A 21,558-nucleotide genomic window follows, 5' to 3' on the forward strand; every position below is an offset into this window, starting at 1 on the left:
CCCAGGACAATCACAAGGACAAGCCCAACCTGGGTGACAGAAGAGCAAGTCACAGGAGGTGTCACAGCTCCTCAACCCAGGGCCCGGTTAGGACACCAGGGACGAACAGATGAGGACGCACTGGGCAACCGTGAAAGGCCAGGTCCAAGAGCCAGTAGGCACTTTGGAGATGTGACCATGACAGAATGTTACAGTGAGTGGGAAAGGGCCAAACGTAAAATGACCGTGTGGGACGATACCACGTTTAATGTTAAAATAGACACGGGCTGACCTGTTAACGTAGTAGCTCGTGGGATTAAAGTTATTGCTTTTCCTCCTTGTTAAGTTTTCTCTCAATACTTTCCTGTCTCCCAAATCCTCTTTCACGAACATGCTTGACTTTTTAAATCAGAAATAAAAACAAATGCAATGCACTGAAACTGCAGTCTTCCAGTAAAGTCAACTTCTTACGAGAAATAGGAACACTCTCACATCTAACCTGGTCCCAGAGCACCAAGAGCGAGTCATAACATGGGTGGAGCACACATTTTCCAACTGTTGATGGGACCCAACTCAGAAGCTGCCACCCGGTCCAGGGATGGTGGATTTGGGTCATCTGAAAAGGCATGTCATTGCCAGGGACACTATGGAGCTCTCCGCGTAGCTGTCCACCCTCCTGGTGTCCTTAGTCTTGCCATCACTATTCATGTTGTTGCAGAAAGGTCCTCAAAGCTGGGCTCCTCACAAGTTCAAAACTGCTGCAGCCCCACCAGCACCCTGGCTTCTGGCCCGGCTTGCGGGGCATCTCAGAACCTGGTGGGCCTCGCCTGTTGCACTGGCCCGGACCACCCCTGAGGCCCTCCTAGAAGGCTGTCCCCACACCAAAGCCACCCTGTGGGCCCCCTGAAGTCAGCCAGGAGGCTTCTTTACACGCCCAACTGCTTTCTCTAAACACGAGTGGGTGAAGCAAGGACCTAAGGGGGGCACCCTGCCTGAAACCTCACATACATCCCCCGAGACCTGTAATGAGATGAAGCTCACAGACGTCCACGCGTGGAAGAGCCTGGGCCACCTATGGGACGACCCTCCCCCACACCAGGATCACTGGGTCCCCATGCCCACTCCCCGCTGTGACTCAGGCAGACCCTTCCCCTCTGGCCTACAACTTGCATACCGGTTTCAAAACAGAGGCCACAGGCCAGACCGCTCTGAAAGCTCGGGGACCTTGGGACCCTCTGAAGGGCTTCACACAGTAGGGAAGAGCCACACCATCCAGAGGAACGGCCACAACTTCCGTGACGGCTTCTCCCAGGACCTGGTGGCTTCGGCAACTCCCCTAGTGCTCCCGGTTCAGCCAAGGCCACGCGGCCGGCTGCTGACTCTGCCGCCGGCTTTATGGGGTTCTAGGGGCGCTCGGCCTCGTCTGCTTTAGTTAATTCCCACCCAACCTCACACGGGCTGAGAGGCGCCGGAAGCTGCGACCCGCAAGGAGCCCCACAGGCCCAAGACAGGGTCGGGACGCAGCCTGGAGGGACTGAAGCCCCCTCCTGCCACCCGCGCTTCTGACTCCCATCCTCCCGCTGGGCCCCCATCTCCTCCTCAGCCACCTGGTGGGCACCCCCACAGGCTCACGCGGCAAGAGGCCAGGGCAAGCATCAGAGGGGAGGTGGCCAACCAGGGCTGACAGGCTGACACCGGCCAGGCCCGGAGACGGGGTCCAGGGCTGGGCAAGCACAAGGCAAGCACACCCGAAATCCCCGGCCCCCTGGACGACGGCCGCTCAACCAACCGGAGGGCTACTCCTCCCACCGCGGCCCCACGGGCACACACTTCCCACGGGGGCCGGGCAGGAGCTGCTCTGGGAACAGAGTGCCCGGGTCAAGACCGTGGGTGGGTCCCTGGAGGGCTCGGGGCAGCAGCACTTCCATGGGTCCCGGGATGCCCCCAGTGGAATGACAGTCGCACACTGTGATGCTCCAAAGCCCCTGTGGGTGGGCGGTAGGCCCCCACTCCCCCCCACAGCTGCACTTCAGTTCCAGACAGAACACAGGCCTCCACCAACAGCCCACGGTGGCCACCACGGCTGCAAAGCAGAGCCCAAGGCGTGGAGGCTGGCGAGCAGTCATGTCCGGACAGGTGGCTGTGCGGCTGTGACCTCGCGGCCAGGCCCGGGTGCCAGGAGGGCTTCCGGGGCTGAACACTGGTGAACTGTCCCCCAAGGGCGAGGACAGGGCCAAGCAACTGCTCTGGGAGGTACAACTGGGTGCCACATAATCTCTCTTTTTTGAGCTTTTCTGAAATTTCCCAAATCATTTACAGTTAACGTATCATTTTCAATAAGAACGTGTGTGCACGTGTGCCATGCGTGGCCCTCCTCCTCCCAGAGAGCACTAGGGCTGGGCTGACACAGCCAGACCCTTGGGTTCTGCTGTCACTTTAGCGCAAAACCAAGTCGGAGAGGGTAGCAGGGGCCACCAGCCACTCCAGTGTGCTTCGCCGAATCCTCTTCTCTTCCCTCGCGTGGGCAGCCTGACATCCTGCCAAGTCCTGTGCGCTTTTCTTCACTTTCCTCACCAGCAGAGAAACCCAGGGTTTGGGTCTTGCCTTCAGAAGTAGACAAGGGGTGCCCAGCAAGAGGAGGAGGAAGCCACCAGAGCTGAGGCTGACCGCGGGGAGCCGTCAGGAAAGCCGGGCTGCAAGCACTCGAGCGTGAGAAGGGCTGCTAGGAACACACCTTCCCTCCTCCTGGGCGGGGGCTGTGCATTCCCCCAAAGATGCCCATGGAGGGGAGGGGCACACATGCAGTCCTGAGGCCCAGAAGCCGGGGGACACGAAGAGCACCGTGACACCCACTTCTCCTTTCTTCTTCCCCTGGCCTCCTGAGTCATGCCGCTCCGCCCCCCTTCTCTCCCTTCCCTTGGTGCCCCCAGCCAGACCCTGCTGGTAAGGAGCTCGCACAGGACTCCCCTTCCCACCATCCCTCACGACCCCTGGATGCCCACAGTCTGGGCCTGGCTCTCATCACCAAGGCAACACCCCTCCAGCCCAGACCTGCCTCCAGAGGAGCCCCTCTGACTTGCCCTTTGCCCCCCACCCCCCAGTGGCTGGGCGGTGCCTCTCTGCTCCCACCCCCAAGCCCCCCTCCCTTACAGGAAACTGGCTCGTAGCTTTGGAAAGACCCCGCCCTTCCCCTCTCCCCACCCACAAGCACCAAGAATGGCGCTTCTCAAACCTCCGCCAGTCCAGCGTGGCCTCGGCACAGGAGCCAGCACTCTGGTGACCCTGGTCTCCCAAGTGGTCCCCAGGCTCGGCTGCAGGAGCCTTCTCCTCGGGAGCCTTGGTGCTGCCAGAGAAGCTCTGGGGGGATGCCTGTGATGCCGGGGAGACACAGCCCCAGCTCTGTGCCTCTCTGAGCGGTTTCTTAGCCCCCGGGCACTCCCACCTCCTGAGTGTGGCCCCACCACAGCCCTGGCTGAAGGCCAACGGGCAGGGCCCGTCCCCTGCCGGCCGCCCAACCCACTGCTCCTGTAGGTACCTCCCCGATGGCAGGGGCTGTGGCGCGGTGGGCGGGGAAGCCGGCGCCGCAGGGCCACCAGCCCACCTATGGACTGACCACATGGGCCGACGACCGGGGGCCCGGGCCATCCTTGTCTGGGAACTGAAAGGTTCGGAGAACAGGTGATGCTTTCATTTCTTCTTCAATTGAAGGTGATGCCTTTGAAAGAGGAGGCATGGAAGTGAGCCGCTGTGACAATGTGGGCATCACCTCATGGGAGCCCCTCCCTAGAGCAGAGGCCGGGGTGAGGGTGGCAGGGTTCACCCCTGGCCTGGAAGCCCCCGAGGCCGAGGTCCAGGTAGGAAGAGGGGAAAGGAAGAGGTGGCAGTGGGGCTCCAGGAGGACCGGGCCCAGGGAGATGAGTGGAGCCAGGCTGCAGCTGGGGAAGGTGGCCCAGGGGTGACCGAATGTGAGACCAAGGGGTTGGGGACCAGCCTGGGAGGAAAGGCAGCTGGTGCTAAGGAGGCGCTCTGAGCTGAGAGAGGGAGGGAGAGAGAGAGGGGGAGAGAGGGAGGGAGGGAGAGAGAGATTGTGGGGGGGGGGGCGGCGGGGTGGGGTGGGGTGGAGAGGTCAGGAAAAGGAAGAGGATACTTTCTGCAACCACAGATGGGTGATCTTCCCAGAAGCAGTGGAGCCCAGCTCATCGACCTGGTGTCCTGTGTGGAAGGTCGGGTTCCTGTGGGGACACACAGGCTGGAGGCTCACCCGGGTGCTGGGCGGCGGGGACCTTTGCCAGGACTGGGGCTTGTGGGCACACTCGGGTGCTCGGGACGGCACGAGGAAAGCCTGTCCTCCGACGCCCTTCCCCTAGAAGTGGGATCAGAGTCGGTGACCACTGACTTCACCCACAGGGTAGGAGAGGCGACGAGCCAGTGGGGGCTGAGGCCCACCCAGGAGGGCTCCCAGTCATACATGGGAAGGTACGGATAAAACACGGAGACCTGCCACCAGCCAGCTGAGCGGGTGCCCTGGGTCAGCGGTGTCCTGTGTTGGGAGGCGCCCACCCGCACCTGCTGCGGGGACTCAGCTCGGCCTCACGGCAGCGACAACCCCAGACCAGGCGGGTGCTGCCCAGCGGGGACATCAGGCCCCCCACTGTCATCGGTGAAGGGGCGGGGGCAGCAGGAGCAGCTCAGCTCTCCGCCTTTTGAGACCCCACCCACTCCTCACCCTCACTCAGTGCCTCCTTTCACCCCAGGGTGCCCTCACCACACGCTGTGCACAGGGCCCCACGGTGGGAGAGGCGCAGGCCTCCCAGGCCCAGGGCAGCTCACAGGGACAGGGCCGCATGGCGCTGGCCGTGCAACACCAAGTCCTCTAGGGACAGAAATGCCAGCCACAGGCAGGGTCTCGGCGGCACTCAGGGGACCGTGAAGAACCCCCCACCGCCCCCTGCTCCAGCACTGTCCAGGCACCCCACAAACACAGCTGCACACGTGGGTCCGTGTGGGCCACTGGCCAGGCCAGCCCCCAGCCCTGGTCCTGTCACCTTGACCCGCAGCCCTTCTGTCTCCTCGACAGCCCAGTGCTCCTGGGCCGGGCTGCAGCGGGGGCCGGGACCTCAACGCCCGGGAGCGTGTGGCCTCACGTGCCTCCTGGCTGGCCGACCCTGCCCCCTGGTGTGGCCCGGGTCCCATCCCTGACTCCTCGACCGCAAGCCTGTGAAAGGCCCAAGAGGAAGCACCTGCCCCAGACCACAGGCCCCAACTCCCCGGCCTGGCCCCAAGCGTCGGGGCACCCAGCCTGCGGCCTCGGGCGCTGGACCTCGGCCCCCCGTGTAGAGGCAGGACCCTGCCCCAGCCTTGGGGCAGCCGGCACTATCCTCCAGGAGTGCAGAGGGGCCCTGACCACAGCCCCTCCCGCCCCACCCCTGCCGGCCATCCTTCCGGCTCCTTACTGCCCTGGAATCCACTGAGATGTGCTGACAGAAAGGTTCTACTGCTTTTAGGGAAAAAAATCTGTAAGCCTCAGAACCAGGACTCATTCTCCACATTCTTAGGACAGATCCTGTGACCCCGGCGTTTGGCCTCAAGGAGGAGTGTTGAAGGACAGCCCAGGCCTCCCGGAGCTCTCCCTTCTCACGGGTGGAAACATGCCCCTCAGGCCAGGCTCCGGAGCAGGGGGTGACCCCCCATGAGCCAGGCCCACATCGGTGGGGCAGGGGCAGGCCACCCCAAATACCGAGCACCCGGCTGCGGCCAGTTCCCAGCCTGCTCCCAGCGGCCCAGCTGGACTTACGGGACACGTCTGTGCTACGGCCCCAGCCTGAAAATGGGGGTGAGGGCAGTGAAGAAGACGCTCAGGAAACCACTCTGCTGACCCCCCAGCCCCGGGGGCAGGAGTGGGGGGGCTGTGGACCAGATGTCAGGACAAACCGGGTTCCCCGTTTGCACAGGAGGGAGGGGCGCGAGGCCTGCCTCTGGGGCAGGAGTAACAGGCTCCGACCTGACCTCGCAGGCACCAGGCACAGTGGGCAGGGAGGGGCCCCTGAGGGACAACTCTGTCCCCAAGGAAGATGGAAAAGCAGACGGAACCTGGACCAAGAGATGCCGGTCCCGGCCTGGGAGCCAAGGCGCCCTCGGGCCATCCGCCCCAGGCTTTGAGAGACTCCATCCTCCAAGGGGTCAGCAGGGGCCACCGTTGGAGCCTGCAAACCAGAGAGCATCCCATGACCTGGCTGGCCGGCTCTTAACAGCTCTGGGCTATATGAGCAAAAAACCCTCCCTGGTCATTTCCTGTGCTTGGAAATCGTACCCTAACACATGAATCCCGGTTGGCATCACTGCGGCGCAGAGTGCTGCCGGCACAGGTGGGCCCATGTGAGGGCAGAAGCGCCTTCCTGCTGTGGTCCCCACACAAGGCTGGACCCCATTCGCGCCTCCTTGCCTTCCCAAGCAGGCGAGCATCCTGAGGGCAGGAGTGGGGAGGGGCTCAGGTGTCGCTGGGCGTGGCAGGGCAGGGTGAGGCCTTGCAGGTACAAAGCTACGGGAGTGCTGGGTGCGCCGGGCTCAGGGGTCTCTCCACATCGAGAGCCGGGTCACTCCAGCCCACACGAGCAGGGGAGGAACACGGGTCCTCAGCACCCTCCTCCGTCCGAGCAAACCCCTGGAACAGCCCCTGCCCCGCTGGGGCACTCACAAATGTCCTCTGAAACGAGACGCCAGGACAGAGGAAGGACGGCCACGCTGGTGCCCAGGTGTCACCTCAGGATACAGGCCCTCAGCTCTCACACTCCTTCAATGTCGTCCCCTCAGACCACACAGGAAGCATCTTAATGCCAAACGCACTTATGCGAGGGTGAAAACCTAGCAGGAAAGGGGCACGAGCTGTGGTTCCACAGCTGAAAAGCCAGCCTCAAGAGTGCTTTCATGCTTCCCTCTGGGAAACAATTCTCGTATCTGAAAACATAAAGCTGTGGCCCAAAAAAGAGAGAAGAAAGGGGGAGTAAATCCACAGACGGCCCGAAGCTGAGAGCAACTACCCCTGCAAACAAGAGGTGGGAAGCTACTGAGACCAGCAGCCCGGGGCCCGCCAAACAGCGCCTGCCAGTCCTGAGCGGGGTCCCCTGGCCCCGGGGACGGCGCGCTCTACCTGAAGGGGCCGCTTCCACTGCAAACAAGATCTCTAGCCTTCCGACCGAAGAGGCTGCCAGTCACGAAAGCCTCCCCGAGGTGGGCACCCCTCCCAACGACGGCCGGCTTCTGGAAGCCCCACCCAGAGTGCCCCATCCATCCGGGTGGGGTCATCTGGCAGGAATGGCATAGCCACTCATCACCATGAGACGGCAGAGACCAGCGACGCCCAGCAGAGAGGAGGTGGAGGGCGCCACCCCTACTTCTACCCCAGGCCGCGGGCACACCCAGAGCTGCTCTGGGGATAGGGGCCTGGGCTGTCACCTCAAGGTTCCAGTTCAGGGACTTCCCTGGTGGCACAGTGGTTAAGAATCCTCCTGCCAACACAGGGGACATGGGTTTGAGCCCTGGTCTGGGAAGATCCCACAGGCCTCGGAAGATCCCACAGGCCTCGGAGCAACTAAGCCCCGCAAGCTGTGCGCCACAACTACTGAGCCTGCGCTCTAGAGCCCACAAGCCACAACTACTGTGGCCCACACACCTAGAGCCCATGCTCCACAACAAGAGAAGCCACTGCAACGAGAAGCCCGCGCACTGCAATGTACTCAGAGTAGCCCCTGTTCGCTGCAACTAGGCAAAGCCCGCGCGCAGCAACGAAGACCCAACGCAGCCAAAAATTAATTAATTAATTTTTAAAAAAAGGTTCCAGTTCAGCGGCTTCTGTCTTTAAAGAGTGTGGCCAGGGCCAAGCGGCTGGTGCCTGGTAACAAATGAGGCTCACCTGCATGGGCACCACTCCCTAGCCTAAGCACAGCCTCTGGGCAGCAGGTTTCCATAGCAACAGGCCTTGGGAGCCACATTGTCTGCACTGCCTTTCTGTGGCCCAGGATAGACTGGCACTTGACAGGCGGGAGCTGAGGCTGGGACACAGCTCACCCACATGCAGAGCCACAGGGCAGCTCCAGGAGGCCCTGAGACATGAGCTGGCACCTGCTTCAAAAAAGTAGTTCTGAATCATCTGTTTCTTTCCAAAAGAGAAGTCAGCAAAACTGTCTGTCCATTCTGAAATTCTGCTCCCACAGGTTAAACACACACACACTCATATACACACATGCACACAACACATACTACACATACACCACACACAAACACACACCTCCCAATGGGTGCCTTACACACAGTCTCAGGGGACAGAGGTCAGCGTGCCCAGCCTGCTTCACAGCTGAGAACCTGGAGCCAGGCTCCATCTGCTCTCCCTCCAAGGCCAGGCGTCCTCAGCAATACTGCACTTTGCCTCTGTTTAAATGACTGTGCACAATCAGACAAAAAGGCCTTTCTCTGATAAAAACAAAACACCGAGAGGCTCCTGACCAAGGTTACTAAGACACAGCACACGTGGAGTCAAGCTTCCATGAGCCCGGGACAAGGCACAGCAACAGCACGGGACTCCAAGTCCACAGTCCAGACGGTCAGGACTTACAGAGGGCACAGGGCACCAGGCACCAGACAGAACCCCTGACACCCTGCCCCGGTGACCCCAACAGACCCCTCCGCAGGGAGCTGCTTCCCACGCAGCTACCCGCGTGGGGTCGACAGGGAGGCCGGAGTGGGGGCCCAGGGGGCAGCCCTGTCTGTGCCGAGGGTAGGGAGCCAAGGGGCCTGCACACCCCCCGTGAAGACGGGCCCCTGGACACAAACCTGCCGTGCCTCTGCAGACGGCCTCCTGGGTCGGCTCCACTCATGGTAAAATCGGTGAGGTCAGCGTTCTTGCAGACTCACCTGGCACCTCCTCGGTGGGGGCAGACGCCTCTGCAGGAGCTAATTCACAGGTGGATGGAGCAGGGCAGCCCAAGGCAGCCCCAGGTAAAGGGCAAGGCCTGCCGCCAAGTCTCACCCACAGAGAGGTGCTCCCGTCCTGGCCCGGACCCTCTCAGGCACTCCCACTGAGATGGGACATCCAGCCCAGCCACCGACGAGAGCAGTTACAGCTTAACATCAAACACCAAAGTGTCACCTTGTACCAAGGTATAAACTAGTTCACACCGTGGCCTCCCAGGAGGACCTGGCATGTGGTGGGGAGGGCGTTGCTTGGGCTCAGACAGACTTCTGGACGCTTGTTATGGGGCTCTGGACACCCTGAGATGAGAGAGGCATCTCCCCAAAACTCGACGGAGCGTCCTCAACCTCCAAGTCCACACGATCCCGGGGCAGTGTTTACGCAAGCACTCCCGGGCCGGGATCCTGCCAGCGCCCCGGCCTGCAACCGTGCCAGCTGTCAGCAGTGGGGGCCCTTTGTGCCACCCCCGCCCTGCCACGCCAGGGCCTCTCCACAGCTTAAAAGAAAATGCCCATGAATCACTGCAAGAAACATGCCTCCTGTAAAGGGAATATAAACGTTTATTAAGAAATTCTAGGAACCAGGTCAGGCATCTTGGTATCTTAGTCACTCCAGCTAATTAAAGAAAAAAAAAAAATCAAAATAGAAGCCCATCCTAGGAACATGAGACAACGAGAGCTTCTCTTGCCACAAGTACTTTGAGCCGCAGCTCAGCCGGTTGCCAAGGGGACCCAGTGTTTACCTCTCCCTCTGCTGTGTAGGAGGATGCTGACCTACCAGGAACAGCTAGGCCACTGCCTCTAACACCCCACAGGAAGGGCCGCCAGGGTGTCCCCAGGGGCCCAGACGACGGAGGAGGAAGCCACAGCCCCACCCCAGACCTCTGCCCATCGGTCTCCGGTCTCCTCCGGGGCTGAGCCAGGCCACAGAACAAAGGAGAGGCGTCTCCAGGCCTCCCCAGCCTCCTGGGCCCTGCTCCCCAGCACACGGACCCTCCCCTGTGCCGAGGACTGGAAACCCCTGAGGGCAGGTTAAAAATGTGCTTAGACCCCAGGTGTGAGGAGAGGAGGAGGGAGGCGGGTGGAGGGAGAAGGGGAGGAGGAAATGCGAGGACCAGGCTGCACCCTCCACTGGGCAGCCACAGAGCTCAGCTCAGGTCCGTCCAGCCAGCCACAGCCAGACCCCCATGCCAGGCTGCTGGCCCCGATCGAGGGCAGAATGGCCCCAGAACAAGTACCCCACTGAGGCCCGGGAATTCACAACCTCCAGCTCGACTCCAGGATGCCCGCTCCACCCTAAGGCCAGCGCTGCCCCTATAGCCTCAGCTGGACACACACTGCGCCTTCCTCCTGGCTCCTGCAGGGCAAGCCTCGGCATGACAAGCCCCCTGCCTGCCGCAGCAGGAGCCACCTGGCCAGAGGCCTCCCGATGGGCTTCCTTCCACAGAAACAACTGTCCTGAGCTTTGGTACGCATGCCCGCACACACACACGTGCACACACGTGTCTGCCTCCCGAGGCCCCGTGCAGTGCTGAACACGTGATGGGAGGAGCTGAATATGGGAAGGAGTTAAAACACTTGGTTCGTAAGTCAGGGAGACAGCAGGGAAAGGGAGAGAAAGGGTGACGTTTTCCAAAGGCTAAAGTGAGTGAACTTAAGACTGACGCAACCTGTCCAAAGCAGGATGCTAGCACGGAACACCCAGCCCAGTATCAGGGAAGGACAGCTTCAAATCAGCACCTGTAAGAAGCCAAGGCTGAATTTCCTGCAAACCCCAGAGGCCTGACAGTAACTTAGGGCAACCACCCTGATCGCCAATACGACATCACGAGGCCTATGCTGTGAACGCTCGGGGGGCCCCACCTCGAAGAGGGCTCGGAGAAAATGCTAAAAGATATTTCATCATCATAAAAGATGGCATCCTGCAAAGGCCCTCAGACTCTCCCGGGGGAATACCCCCAGTGCCTTAGGCCAAGCAACAAGGCAACTTTATTTCTGAAAATTTTCTGGCTGTGCCGCACAGCATGTGGGATCTTACTTCCCCAACCAGGGATCGAACCCAGGCCCCCTGCAATGGAAGTGCAGAGCCCTAACCACTGGACTGCCAGGGAATTCCCAAGGCAACTTTTGAAAACAGGATTTGCCATGCAAGCCGCCCACAGAGGGCACTCTGGAAAAGACAAGGAAACCTGGGGAACCACCCCTGGCACCCAGGGCTGCAGGAGCTGGAGTCCCTGGGGGCCTCCTAACACCACAACGCCTGTGCTCAGTGACAAAAATGGCAACTGATGAACAAACACGGGGAAATCCTTCCAGAGTGGGACTCGGGTAAGACCTCAGTGATGGGTGGAGGGGACCTGTGGATGGCGCCCCGCCGCCCTGCCACGCTCACTCAGCATGCCCAGTGGGAGAGGACCACCCACAGCCAGTGGGCAAACCAGAGTGGCCGGTTGGGGATGGAGGACAATGGTTAGAAGTTAGGGAAGCACGTGGGACTGCCCATCACGCAGTGACGGTATCAGCGGCAACCACGTGACTCATCCACACTCACTGTCCCTCCTCCAGTGAAAACCTGTGAGGTTTGTTGCTGATAAGGGAGCACCCACGGTGCCAACCCCCCACCTCCCAGACCCTCTCCCTGATCTCGGACTTGGTTTTGAGCAACTCAGCCAGCCAAAGGCCCAGGCAAAATACCACTCCCACCAAGGACACGCCTGGGCCCCTGGGGCCCGGCCCCGCCCCTCCTAGTGGGCTGAGGCTCGTGTGCGCCTTTTCTGGTTCCTCTCTTTCCCAACACTTTCTTGCAAAAACCTCTAGTTTTGATCGGCCATTAACTTTAGCTTCTTCCTCTGGCCCCCAAACAAGTTCTCTATCCTTTTTTTTTTTTTTTTTTAGTGAGCATTTATACAACAAAAGTGAGTTAAAAACAAGTGAAAAGCTCAGAGAAGGAATTTACAGGAGGAAATTCCTGTACTGCTCCCACTGGAGGAGAATGACCTTGCGTCAACTTAACCCAAGGGCATGAGGAGCCCCATACCTGGCCCCAGGTCCCTGCCTGGCTGCCCAGCCAGCACCCTGCTGGGGCCCCTCCCCGGGTGGGGGCAGGAAGCCCCCTGAGCTCCTGAGACCGCTTCACCCTCTTCCGCACCTGAGCTTCCTTCCCACTGGCCACGTCTGCAGGACAAAGGCCCGCGCCAGAAGCCCCTTCCGAGGCAGGAGCCTGACACAGGCAGAGCCACGCGCTCTCTGGTGAGTGACTGCCAACTAGCAAAGCTCTCCCACCACGCGCCCTGGGCTCTGGCTCCAGGAGCCAGGCTTGGGCCCTGTGCTCCGGGACCACGGGTCGCCCATCTGTGCAGGCAGGCCACGCCCCTGTGGCAGCAGCGCAGGGACATTTAAACTGAGGCATCAAGTCTCAGCACTTTTCCGAACAGGTCACCTTGGGACAGACTGGCCAATGGCCACAGAGTGTGGCCAAGTTCCTGGTTAGCAACTGTTTTTTGCGTGATGAACTTCAAAAAAGGAGAACAATAAACAGATCCCCACCTCCACCCCCCGCACACACATCACAGTTAAAACCTGGAGCGTGCCCCGTGCTGTGCGTTCAGAACAATGTCAGCACAGATGCCGCTCTGGGCCAGGCCGCCCGCACCACACACACGAGGCCCATGGCAAACGGGGATGCCCCAGCCCACCCGGCTCAGCAGGGGACCGGGAGCAGGTGGAGGACACGGCAGAGCCCAGCCACCAGAGGAGCGAGGGGACGCAGCCCCCTCACTGCAGGGCCTCTACGCTGGAGGGGGGGAGGGTGGGCTCCGACGTGTAAAACTGACCGTGGAACTGGGAGTCACAGGTTCCACAGAAACACGCTCCAGCCTTGGATGCTCAGGTCAGCCACAACACACAGGGTACCGCGCGCGCGTGCGTGCGTGTGTGTGTGTGGCAGAACTCGGGGTTGGGTGAGGAGTCCTTCTGTCCTACGTTAAGTGCCTCGTGTCAAATCACTGCCTGCAGGGTAGAAAGTTAGAGTTCCAGCCTCCATTGTATTGGCCCAGGGCAGTGGCCAAGGCCTTCTGAGCCCAGTGCTCGGCTCTGGGGGCCTCTGTCCCCACTGCCCCATCCCAGCCACACTGCAGCAGCTGCTTCTGACCCGCCAGGCTAGGCGAACACTCAGAAGGTTGTTCCCATCTTAACGGGACACTGACTTCTCAAGAAAATAATCCCATTTGGGGCTGTGAAAGGAAAGGAAAACAGGCTCAGGTGTGTGGACTTAGATCCGTATTTGGGTTTTTTCTGGAAAGCATGTTGAGACCCACCAGGAAATTAAGTGTGTCACCGGCTGCAGGCCCCGCCCGCCCAGGCCTGGGAGACAGGTCACCAGCAGGCACAGAGCCGAGGTGTGGGTGGGCTGACTGAGAAGAACATGCCCACGAACACCTCCTGAGCTGCTCCAAATACCATCTGGAAACATCTGATTCAACGTAAAATCAGGGGATCTGGTTTGTTTGGGGGAAGGAGCTCCTAAGACTCTCCTGAGCTGCACTTTTACTTTAAAAAGACTTCCAACAACAAACCTGAAAAACCCAGCACCTGTCCAGTCAAGGACATTGGAGGATGAACAGAAGCCTGGCAGGTGGACTGGGCAGAAGGGGCTGAATAAAGGTGAGCAGACGGCACCCCAGCACGGTACCTGGCTCCGCGAAGGACCAGCAGCACCCTACCCTGGCCCTCTGGAAAGCCACGGTCTCAGAGTGTCACTTATTGTCAAAAAAGAACAGCCCTGTACAGCAGAGAAGCCTGGCAGACACCCCTTCACCCGCGATCCAGCACTGTGGTGCACAGAGGGCCCAGCATCACCTGCGTTGTAGTTTTGACCAAAGATTGTTTAAAGTGGATCTAATCAGGAGGAAACAATGAGACCAATGCAGATTGTGGGATCGTTCTATACGTCAACTGGCTTGGATCCCTGAAATGCCAATGCACCAAAGACCAAAAGATGGGGGGGCACACTAGTGTCCCTTAGTGTCAGATTGAGGGACACTAAAGAATCAGGACAACCAAACGCAATGTGTGATTAACCGCATCCCGGCTCCTGTATGGGCCACCTGGGAGGGTCACTAGGGAAGCTCAATATGGACTGTATGTTAGATAACATGTAATATTTAGAGAGATGAGAGGCAGGGGAGGGAGAAAACATAATATTTAGAGAGGGAAGGTGGGAAAGAGGGAAGAAAGGATTTTTAAAAAGTGTGACAGAATATTAACTAATGACTCGAGGAGAAGAGTATTTGAATGTTCATCGTACAATCCCTTAACGTTTCAGAAATAATGAGAATTTGTGGGGGAAACGGTGTGCGAGGGGCACTTGGGCTTCTAACACCCTGAGGCCCTGCTCATCTGCCGTTCCCTGGAACCCGGTGGAGACAGGCACGCAGGCACACCCACACCCCGAAGCGGGGAGGCTCCACCCTCATCTGCTGTGCAACCTCCAGCATATTTCTTAACCCATCTGAGCCTGAGTGTCCTTATCTAAAACCTAGTAATAATTACAGTGCCTGTTCCATAGGGTCCTTGTGAAGATGAAACAGTGTACTGGAAAGTACTGCAAAGGGAAGGCCCAGCCCCTGGCAAGCCGCGTGGATGTGCACGACACAGCGTGAGCACTGAGTGCGTCATTCTACAAGTTTTTATTTTAAAAACTATTTTTACTGCCTTCTTAGGGTACAAACCAGACACACCTTAACAGTGCCCTGACAGCTCCAGATCTCTGTTGGGAAGGTCAGGTGTCACGGAGCGCAGGCCCCGGGCACGGCAGGGAGGACCTTGCAGCCTCTGCAGATGCCCTGGGTCTGCTCCAGTGCTGTGGGGTTTTGTGGGGTTTCTCAAGTTATATATTTAAACACACATGCGTGCATGTGGATAACCCTTTGGTTTGCTTCCTCCCTTGCTTTTAGGCACCAGCAACGTATCTTACCCTTGCCCTTTTGATATGCCACGTCTAGGAATCAAACAACCACCGGGATTCAGGATTCAGCCTGTCAGAGCAGGCACGCCCTGAGAGCGTGGGGGCCGCCACGAGTGGACTCAGCAGCACCTTCTCTGAAGGGGCAGAGCCCCCAACCCTGTTGGTTCCAGAGGCTTGAAGCCACACACACAGGGCCTCTGGCTAAGTGAAGCGTGGTCCTAATCAGATGCTCACACAGGAGGGAGGGCCTCAAATCCGCTTTCAGCCAGGGGAGGGGGGAGCAAATGGCATCACATCGGTGCCCTCCCACACCCGCCCAGTGCAGGCCATGCCAGGAGGCCGCCAGGGGCACACCTGACTGCGGCAGGAGCTGCGGGCCACCGGGTAAGCTGAGTCAGGATGGCAGGACAGCCGGTCGTGAGGGATGCAAGAGTGACAATGGTTTTGTTGAGTTTGTTTCAAATGTTCTCAATATGATGCTTTCACGTGTACAAAAGGAGAACTGGGAGAAGTTTTAAAAAAAAAAAAAAGTCAGCCAGAGACACAGCAGGAAACTTAGCACCGGGGAGACCAAGATCTGTCAGCCTGTTTCCTTTCAAAACATAATGTGTCCTTTAAGTCAACAGAGTAGCTCTACCACACATTTAAACGCTGCCTATGCCCCCGTCACTACCACCACCAGGTCTCAATCCCACACGAATGCCAGCTGGACACCAGGACACGCACCAGAGTCTACTGCTGCATGGCTTCTAACAGCACACAAACAAGAAGAGCAGCGCAGCTGTGCTTCCAGCAGGTAAGAGACTGGGTAAGTGACAAAACAGCCACACAGCCGCACCCTGGAGTACTACGCAGCCAGGAAAAAGAACGAAGCTGCCTCACTGAGCAAATACACAGGACAAAAGCCTCGGTGGAATGTGTCTGGTGGATCCTACATGTGTGTTTTTAAATCACCTACTCCATGGATGCACGTGCTTGCGTGTATACACAAAGATCCATTAGAAGGGTCTGGAAAGGGATGCACCAGTAAAGGGCAACAGTGGTTAGCTGGGGGAGGGGAAGGTTGCACATTCTGTCTACACACTTCTGCACTGTTTGAAGAGTTTCACAACTAGGCCCACTGGCAGCCTGCGACTGTGGGCGAGCAGGGGCGGGAGCTGCTGGCCTGGCCGTGTCCTAGACAAAGTGCTGGCCCTCTGCCAGCTTGGTTTGCTCTGGGCGAAGGAGATCCTGGCCAGCCACCCTCCACTCTGACAGGCTGCCTTTCCAACGCAGCTGCCCAGGGGAGCACCTGCCAGGGGTCCGGGCGGGCAGTGTGCTTGGAAACCATGTTCTAAAGCCAGAGTTTGGGTTGGGGGAGGGGACCTAAATCCTTGCCCCAGTAATCTCACTGGGGATCGAATCCCTCGTTCAGTGGGTCAGGGTAAATTTCAAAGAAATCCTGCCCCAAATTATCACAGGAAATGGCTGAGACAGTGAAGTCTCACCCTACTTTCCACCCCACCCCACACAGGGCCAGGTGGCTGGGAACATCTCTCTGGGGCTGCAGGAGGGAGGGGCTGTGTCCAGCACAGTGCTCACCTTCCTGGCCAGGCCCCCAGAGCTGCTGAGACGGGCCCAGCCCAGGGTGCAAGGAGAGGTTTTTGCCATTAGCGCTGGAGGGAAAACAGGGCACAGAGGCATTGTGAAAACAATCCTTTGTGGGAACAAATAGGTAGGAATGTATTTGTGATATGTCTGCCTAGAAAGACTGCGGCCACTCTGCTTGGTGCTCACCAAGCACCCCCTGCCCGCCGCCCCATCCTGGACAACAGGCAGGAACCTCCTCCAATATGTGCGACCTGGACAGCTGCGGGGGGCGGGCGGGGAGTCTGCCCTCAGAGGGGTCCAGAGCTTCCCTTCTCTAAGTCCTTGAATTGTCAAATCAAAGCCCTTCAGCCTCCAAGAAAATCTGTTCCTGGTCTAGGCAGTCCCCAAAGCGAGTCTTAGCAAACCTCCCAGGTCTGGGCTGGGAAGCTACGAACAAGCAAATAACAAGGGGCTCAAGTTGCAAAGACGTTTGTGTCTCTGTTTTGTTTTATCATGAGCTTGCTATAACATCAACAGTTACCTAAATGTGACAGAGGGTCATGAGTTCCTAGGATGACCATTGGGGGACCACACGGCCACAGAGCTAACCAGGACAAGCAGCAGCTCTTTGCGTGCAGTCGGTTAGGGGTGGGGGTGGGAGATCAGAGCAGAGCCAGGAAGCCCAGGTGCCCCCAGAGTCAAAGATGCCCCTAGGGGACTTCCCTAGCAGCCCAAAGATTAAGACTTCACCTTCCAATGCAGGGGGTGAGGGTTCAATTCCTGGTTGGGGAGCTAAGATCCCACATGCTCCGCAGCCAAAAAAACAAAACATAGAACAGAAGCAATACCGTAGGAAATTCAATAAAGACTTTAAAAATGGTCCACATCAAAAAAAAAAAAAAAAAACCATGACCCTAGGAACTCTCAAAGTAATTTCACGTACACACATCCTCGTTTCCCGCAAACCTTCCAGGTGGTCAAGGGAGACATCACCAAGCTGCAGGGAGACCTGGGAACCAGTCCCTGGTCACAAAGCTAGGCAGAGCAAGGTGCCAACTGCCTCCTTGGCTACAGGGCATTTTGGTATTCACTCCCCACCATACAATCGCTATGGGAGTAGGGGGGTCCCTAATGAAAGGCCTGGCACGACCTGAGCCACTGCCTGCAGAGACCACCCCTCCCACCACAGAACACTCTGGGAGCCCACAAACCAGGGGCTGTTGCTCGGGTCTTCCCAGGGTCACCTCTCGGTCACCCCCTGCAGCCAACTTGCCTTTCCTCTCCCTTCTGTGGGCTACCTCTGTCCCCTCTATGAACACCAGTGACTTATGCTCTGCACACCTGGGCTTAGCCTGGAAATGGGCTTCCTGGAAGTGCCCTGAACCAGAGGTAGATTCTTGGTTCATAAGCAGATTCACCTGGGGGACCCCTTAAACTGCAGTCAACATCTGGTACCTGGAAATCTGCATTTCCGAAGGCCCCAAGGGAACCCTGTGCACTCCTGACTTGGAGGTCTACAACTGCTCTGGAGGTGGAGCTCCAGAGTTTCTGCACACCTGGAGGTTGGGGCCGGCTTCCTGCTCTAAGAACAGACACAGCACTTTGCAGGCAAAGTACGGATCCATCCTCTTCTGGCTGCCTTGGGCTTACAGGCACCCCAGAGAGGCTGGCTTCCACCCCACTGTGAAGGCGCGGGTTCCCAGCGCCCCTGACTCAAGCATCTAGCCATCCTGCCCTGTGCTGCGCAGGGCACATGGACCTTGGACCAGGGGGGCTGAGGCAACCCGGAAGGCATCCCCCGGCGGAGGCCCGGGCGAGCCCCGCCCCGGGCCAGTCCCTCCGCAATTCGCGAAGCTGGCTACCGGGTGCTGCCGGGTGGAAGGCCACAGTAAAAGAGGCTGCAGAAAGGTTTTCCAATCAAGTTCCCTACCCAGTACTGGCCTCGCCTCAACGAGGTACTCAACCCCAGCCGCACCCCAAACCCCGGCCCCCCCCGGGTACTCGGGGTCCACCAGGCTCCAAACCTCGCTTCGCCCCTCCCCCACGACCACACCCACTCTTGCAGTAACGTCCCCACCCCCCTCATGAGTCCACACAGCCCGAACTCTGACTCAGACAGCCTAGAAACGGCCCGCCTTCACCCGCGACCCCACCACCTGCCACGTGGTTTGAGCGGCCACAGCGTGGGACCAGAAATGCGGGGACAGCCTCGGGGGGGAAGAGGTCGTGAGATCCACGGTACCTGACACCCGCAGACCTTGGGCCGACTCAGTTCCAAATGTACCGGGAGAAACAGCCTTTCAGCTCTAGGTTCTTGAAGACTACTGCGGTTTTTAAATCAGTCATGTAATCAGTTTGTGAGTTATTTTACAAATGAGAAGATGAAACCTTTGATCACGAAGTTAATAGTATAAAGGCTTAAAAACTGTCCCAAAGGTGGAAGACCTAAGTGTCCAGAAGAGTTCGCGTAAGCTCAGATGAAATACACGATTCTTTAAACCAAACTGGGAAAGAAAGGTTGTTTACCCATTAAAAGGTTGTTTCCACTTTTGTGTTTAAAAAACAAAAAACCACCACAGAGGAATCAACGACAAAGTCCCGGACTCGCGCGAAGGGAAATGCTGCCCTGGGGTCGGGGGCGGGCGGCGGTCCGCGGATCCCAGGCTGCCGGCTCCGGCCGCCCGCCCCCGTGCAGGTGCTGCCTGCCCGCATCCGGCCCCGGCAGGTGAGAGCACGGCGGGGAGGAGGGCGGCGCAGACCCACGGGCAGGAGGCAGGGCGCTCCTTTCGAGAGAAAGCGCAGCGGGCCCCAGGAGCCCCTCGGGTCCGGCGCGCCCCCGCCGGCCGGATGGGCGGGGCTCCCACAAAGAGCCGCGAGAGAGGAGCCGGGACCGCCCCCCGCGTCGGCCGCCGCTGGCTCTGGTTTCGACAAATTAAACCTTAGAGCGCTGGAAAAATTACAGGAAGAGAAGAGCGAAGAATGTGCCGAGTGGCTGGAGGCAGCCCTGTCCCCGCGTGAACTCCGCCCGCCGCGCGCCCGGGCCGGCCCCTCCCCACCCGAGCGCGCGCCCGGCCGGCGGGGGAGGGGCCGGGCGAGGACACCCCTCCCCCGCGGCTCCCGGGCCGCCCACCTCCCCGGGCGGCAACCGCGGCCCCCACCCAGCTAGCCGGCACCTGCCCTTGCGCCCCCCGGCCTGGGCGGGGTCCCCGCCCCCGGCCCCGGCCCTGATGACGACGATCGCCCCCGCGGCCCCGCCCGAGCGCGCCCGGGGAGGGGGCGTGCCCGGCGGGGGCGCGGTCGCCGGGCGGGCGCCGGCTCCCAGCGCCGGGACCCGCCTCGCGCGGTGCGCGGGGTGTCGCCCGCAGCCCCAAGCGGCTCGGACAGGGGCGAGGCCCCTACCGTTCCCGGCCCGACCTCCCCTCGCTACCCGCCGGCGGCTCCGGGGGCGTGGCCGGGCAACTCGCACTGGCCCCGGGCCGCCCCACTGACCTGTGTGAGTTCTCAGGTGCGCCTTGAGGTGCGAGGATTTCCCGTAAACTTTCTCGCAGCCCGCGTAGTGGCACTTGTGCTTTCTCTGCGGGGACTCGAGGTCGGCGCGACTTCGACCCCGCCGGCCCCTTTGTCTGAGGCCGGGCTCGCCGCTCCCCGCGGGCCCCGGCTCTCGCTCCGGCTCCAGCCCCGCCTCGGGCTCGGGCTCGGGCTCGGGCTCGCTCCACGCCGGGCTGAGGGGCGCGGCCGCCGCGCCACCGGCGCCGGGGGAGGTGGGCTCGGAGGCGGGTGGTGGCGCGGGCGGCAGGCGGCAGGGGGTCCTCGCCTTCCGGGCCGCGGCGCCCTCTCTGCGCTCCGCGGGGGCGGGCGCTGGCGCTTGTTGGTTAAGGTCCGCCAGGATCCGCGCCACTACGAAGAGCGAGGCGCTGTCCTTGCCGTCGCGGCGCTCTTCGACGCGGGGCAGCGTGGCGGCGACAGCGGCCGCGCCCTCGGGTCCGGGTTGCGGCCCCTCCCGCGGCCCGTGCACAACCGCGCGGCTCGACATGGACACGAGGCACTCGGCGGCGAAGTGGTCCACATAGGCGGCGGCTGCCATGCTGCGGGCTCCGGCCGGCGGGCGGGCGGCACTGCTGGTCGCTGCGAGTCGTCAGCGGCGCATCCGCACCCACGGCCTCCGGAGAGCTGGCGGGGGGCGGGGGCGCGGCGCGCCCTCTCCGCGGGCTGGGCTGGGCGCGCAGCCGCCTCTGCCGTCACCCGCGCGGCTCCGCGTCTGCGAGGCGCCCGCCTGGCTGGGCACCGAAGAGTGAGCGCATGGGGGGCGCGGGCGAGTGGGGTCCCCGCGGGGCGTCAGGGGAGGCCTGCCCTAAGGATGCCGAGTGGCGACGTTAGGGACGACCGCGCCAAGTCGCGGCCGCAGCCTCGCCGCGCATTGTGGCAGGCGGGACAGCCGCCGCGCGCGCCGCGGCTCGGTGTGGGCGGCCCGGCCCCGGGGGTGGGCGGGGCCGGGGCCACATCTGGACCCGACGTCAGCCCCCAGCCACATCCTGGCGGCGCAGGTTACAGGCGGCGGCGGCGGCAGCGGAGAGCTGCGCACGCGGAGGGGGCGGGGATCCCGGAGCGCGCATCGGCGGGATGGAGCGGTCACGCGCCCACGCCTGGGGAGGAGGCGTGGCCGAGGACAAGGGCGGACGCCATTGGCCCTCAGGTTCGCGGCAGGGCCAATCCGTACAGAGAGAGGCGCCCACCCGGCCTCGGGGCGTGCGCGTGCCGATGGGCGTGCCCCCTTGGCCGGCGGGAGGAGGGGCGGAAATTGGAGCCCGGAGCCGGGCACGCTGACGCACGACGTCCGAGGGCGGCGGGCTGGGGCGGGGCCGCGCCCCCTCCTTTCTGCGGCGGGGACCCCGCGGGGTATTTTCCTGTCGGAGCTTTTGTACCGTGACAGCCTTGAACCCCGGCGCGGAGACGAGCGCTCTGAAGGGCGCCCCTTTGTCCCTCTAGCCCCGCCTGTGCTGGGCGCGGCGGAGAGCTCGCCTTGCGGGGCTCGCCTCCGCTTCTCCCTTTCCTCTCCGGAGTGAGGTGCCCGGCGAGGAGGC

At 60.8% G+C, this 21,558-nt stretch overlaps 1 protein-coding gene across 1 annotated transcript in view; it reads right to left on the reverse strand.

Annotated features, from left to right (window-relative positions):
* KLF13 (KLF transcription factor 13) overlaps positions 1 to 20,930 on the reverse strand; it is a 45,607-nt gene extending 24,677 nt beyond the window's left edge. Inside the window, exon 1 of the mRNA XM_082853026.1 lies at positions 19,967 to 20,930. Within this exon, the coding sequence (XP_082709152.1) occupies positions 19,967 to 20,561 (595 nt within the window). The 5' untranslated portion in view covers positions 20,562 to 20,930. The remainder of the gene's footprint in view (positions 1 to 19,966) is intronic.
* Positions 20,931 to 21,558: the final 628 nt, after the last annotated feature.

The sequence above is a fragment of the Leucopleurus acutus genome (assembly GCF_964270905.1).
Source record: "Leucopleurus acutus genome assembly, chromosome: 1".
NCBI lineage: Eukaryota > Metazoa > Chordata > Mammalia > Artiodactyla > Delphinidae > Leucopleurus > Leucopleurus acutus.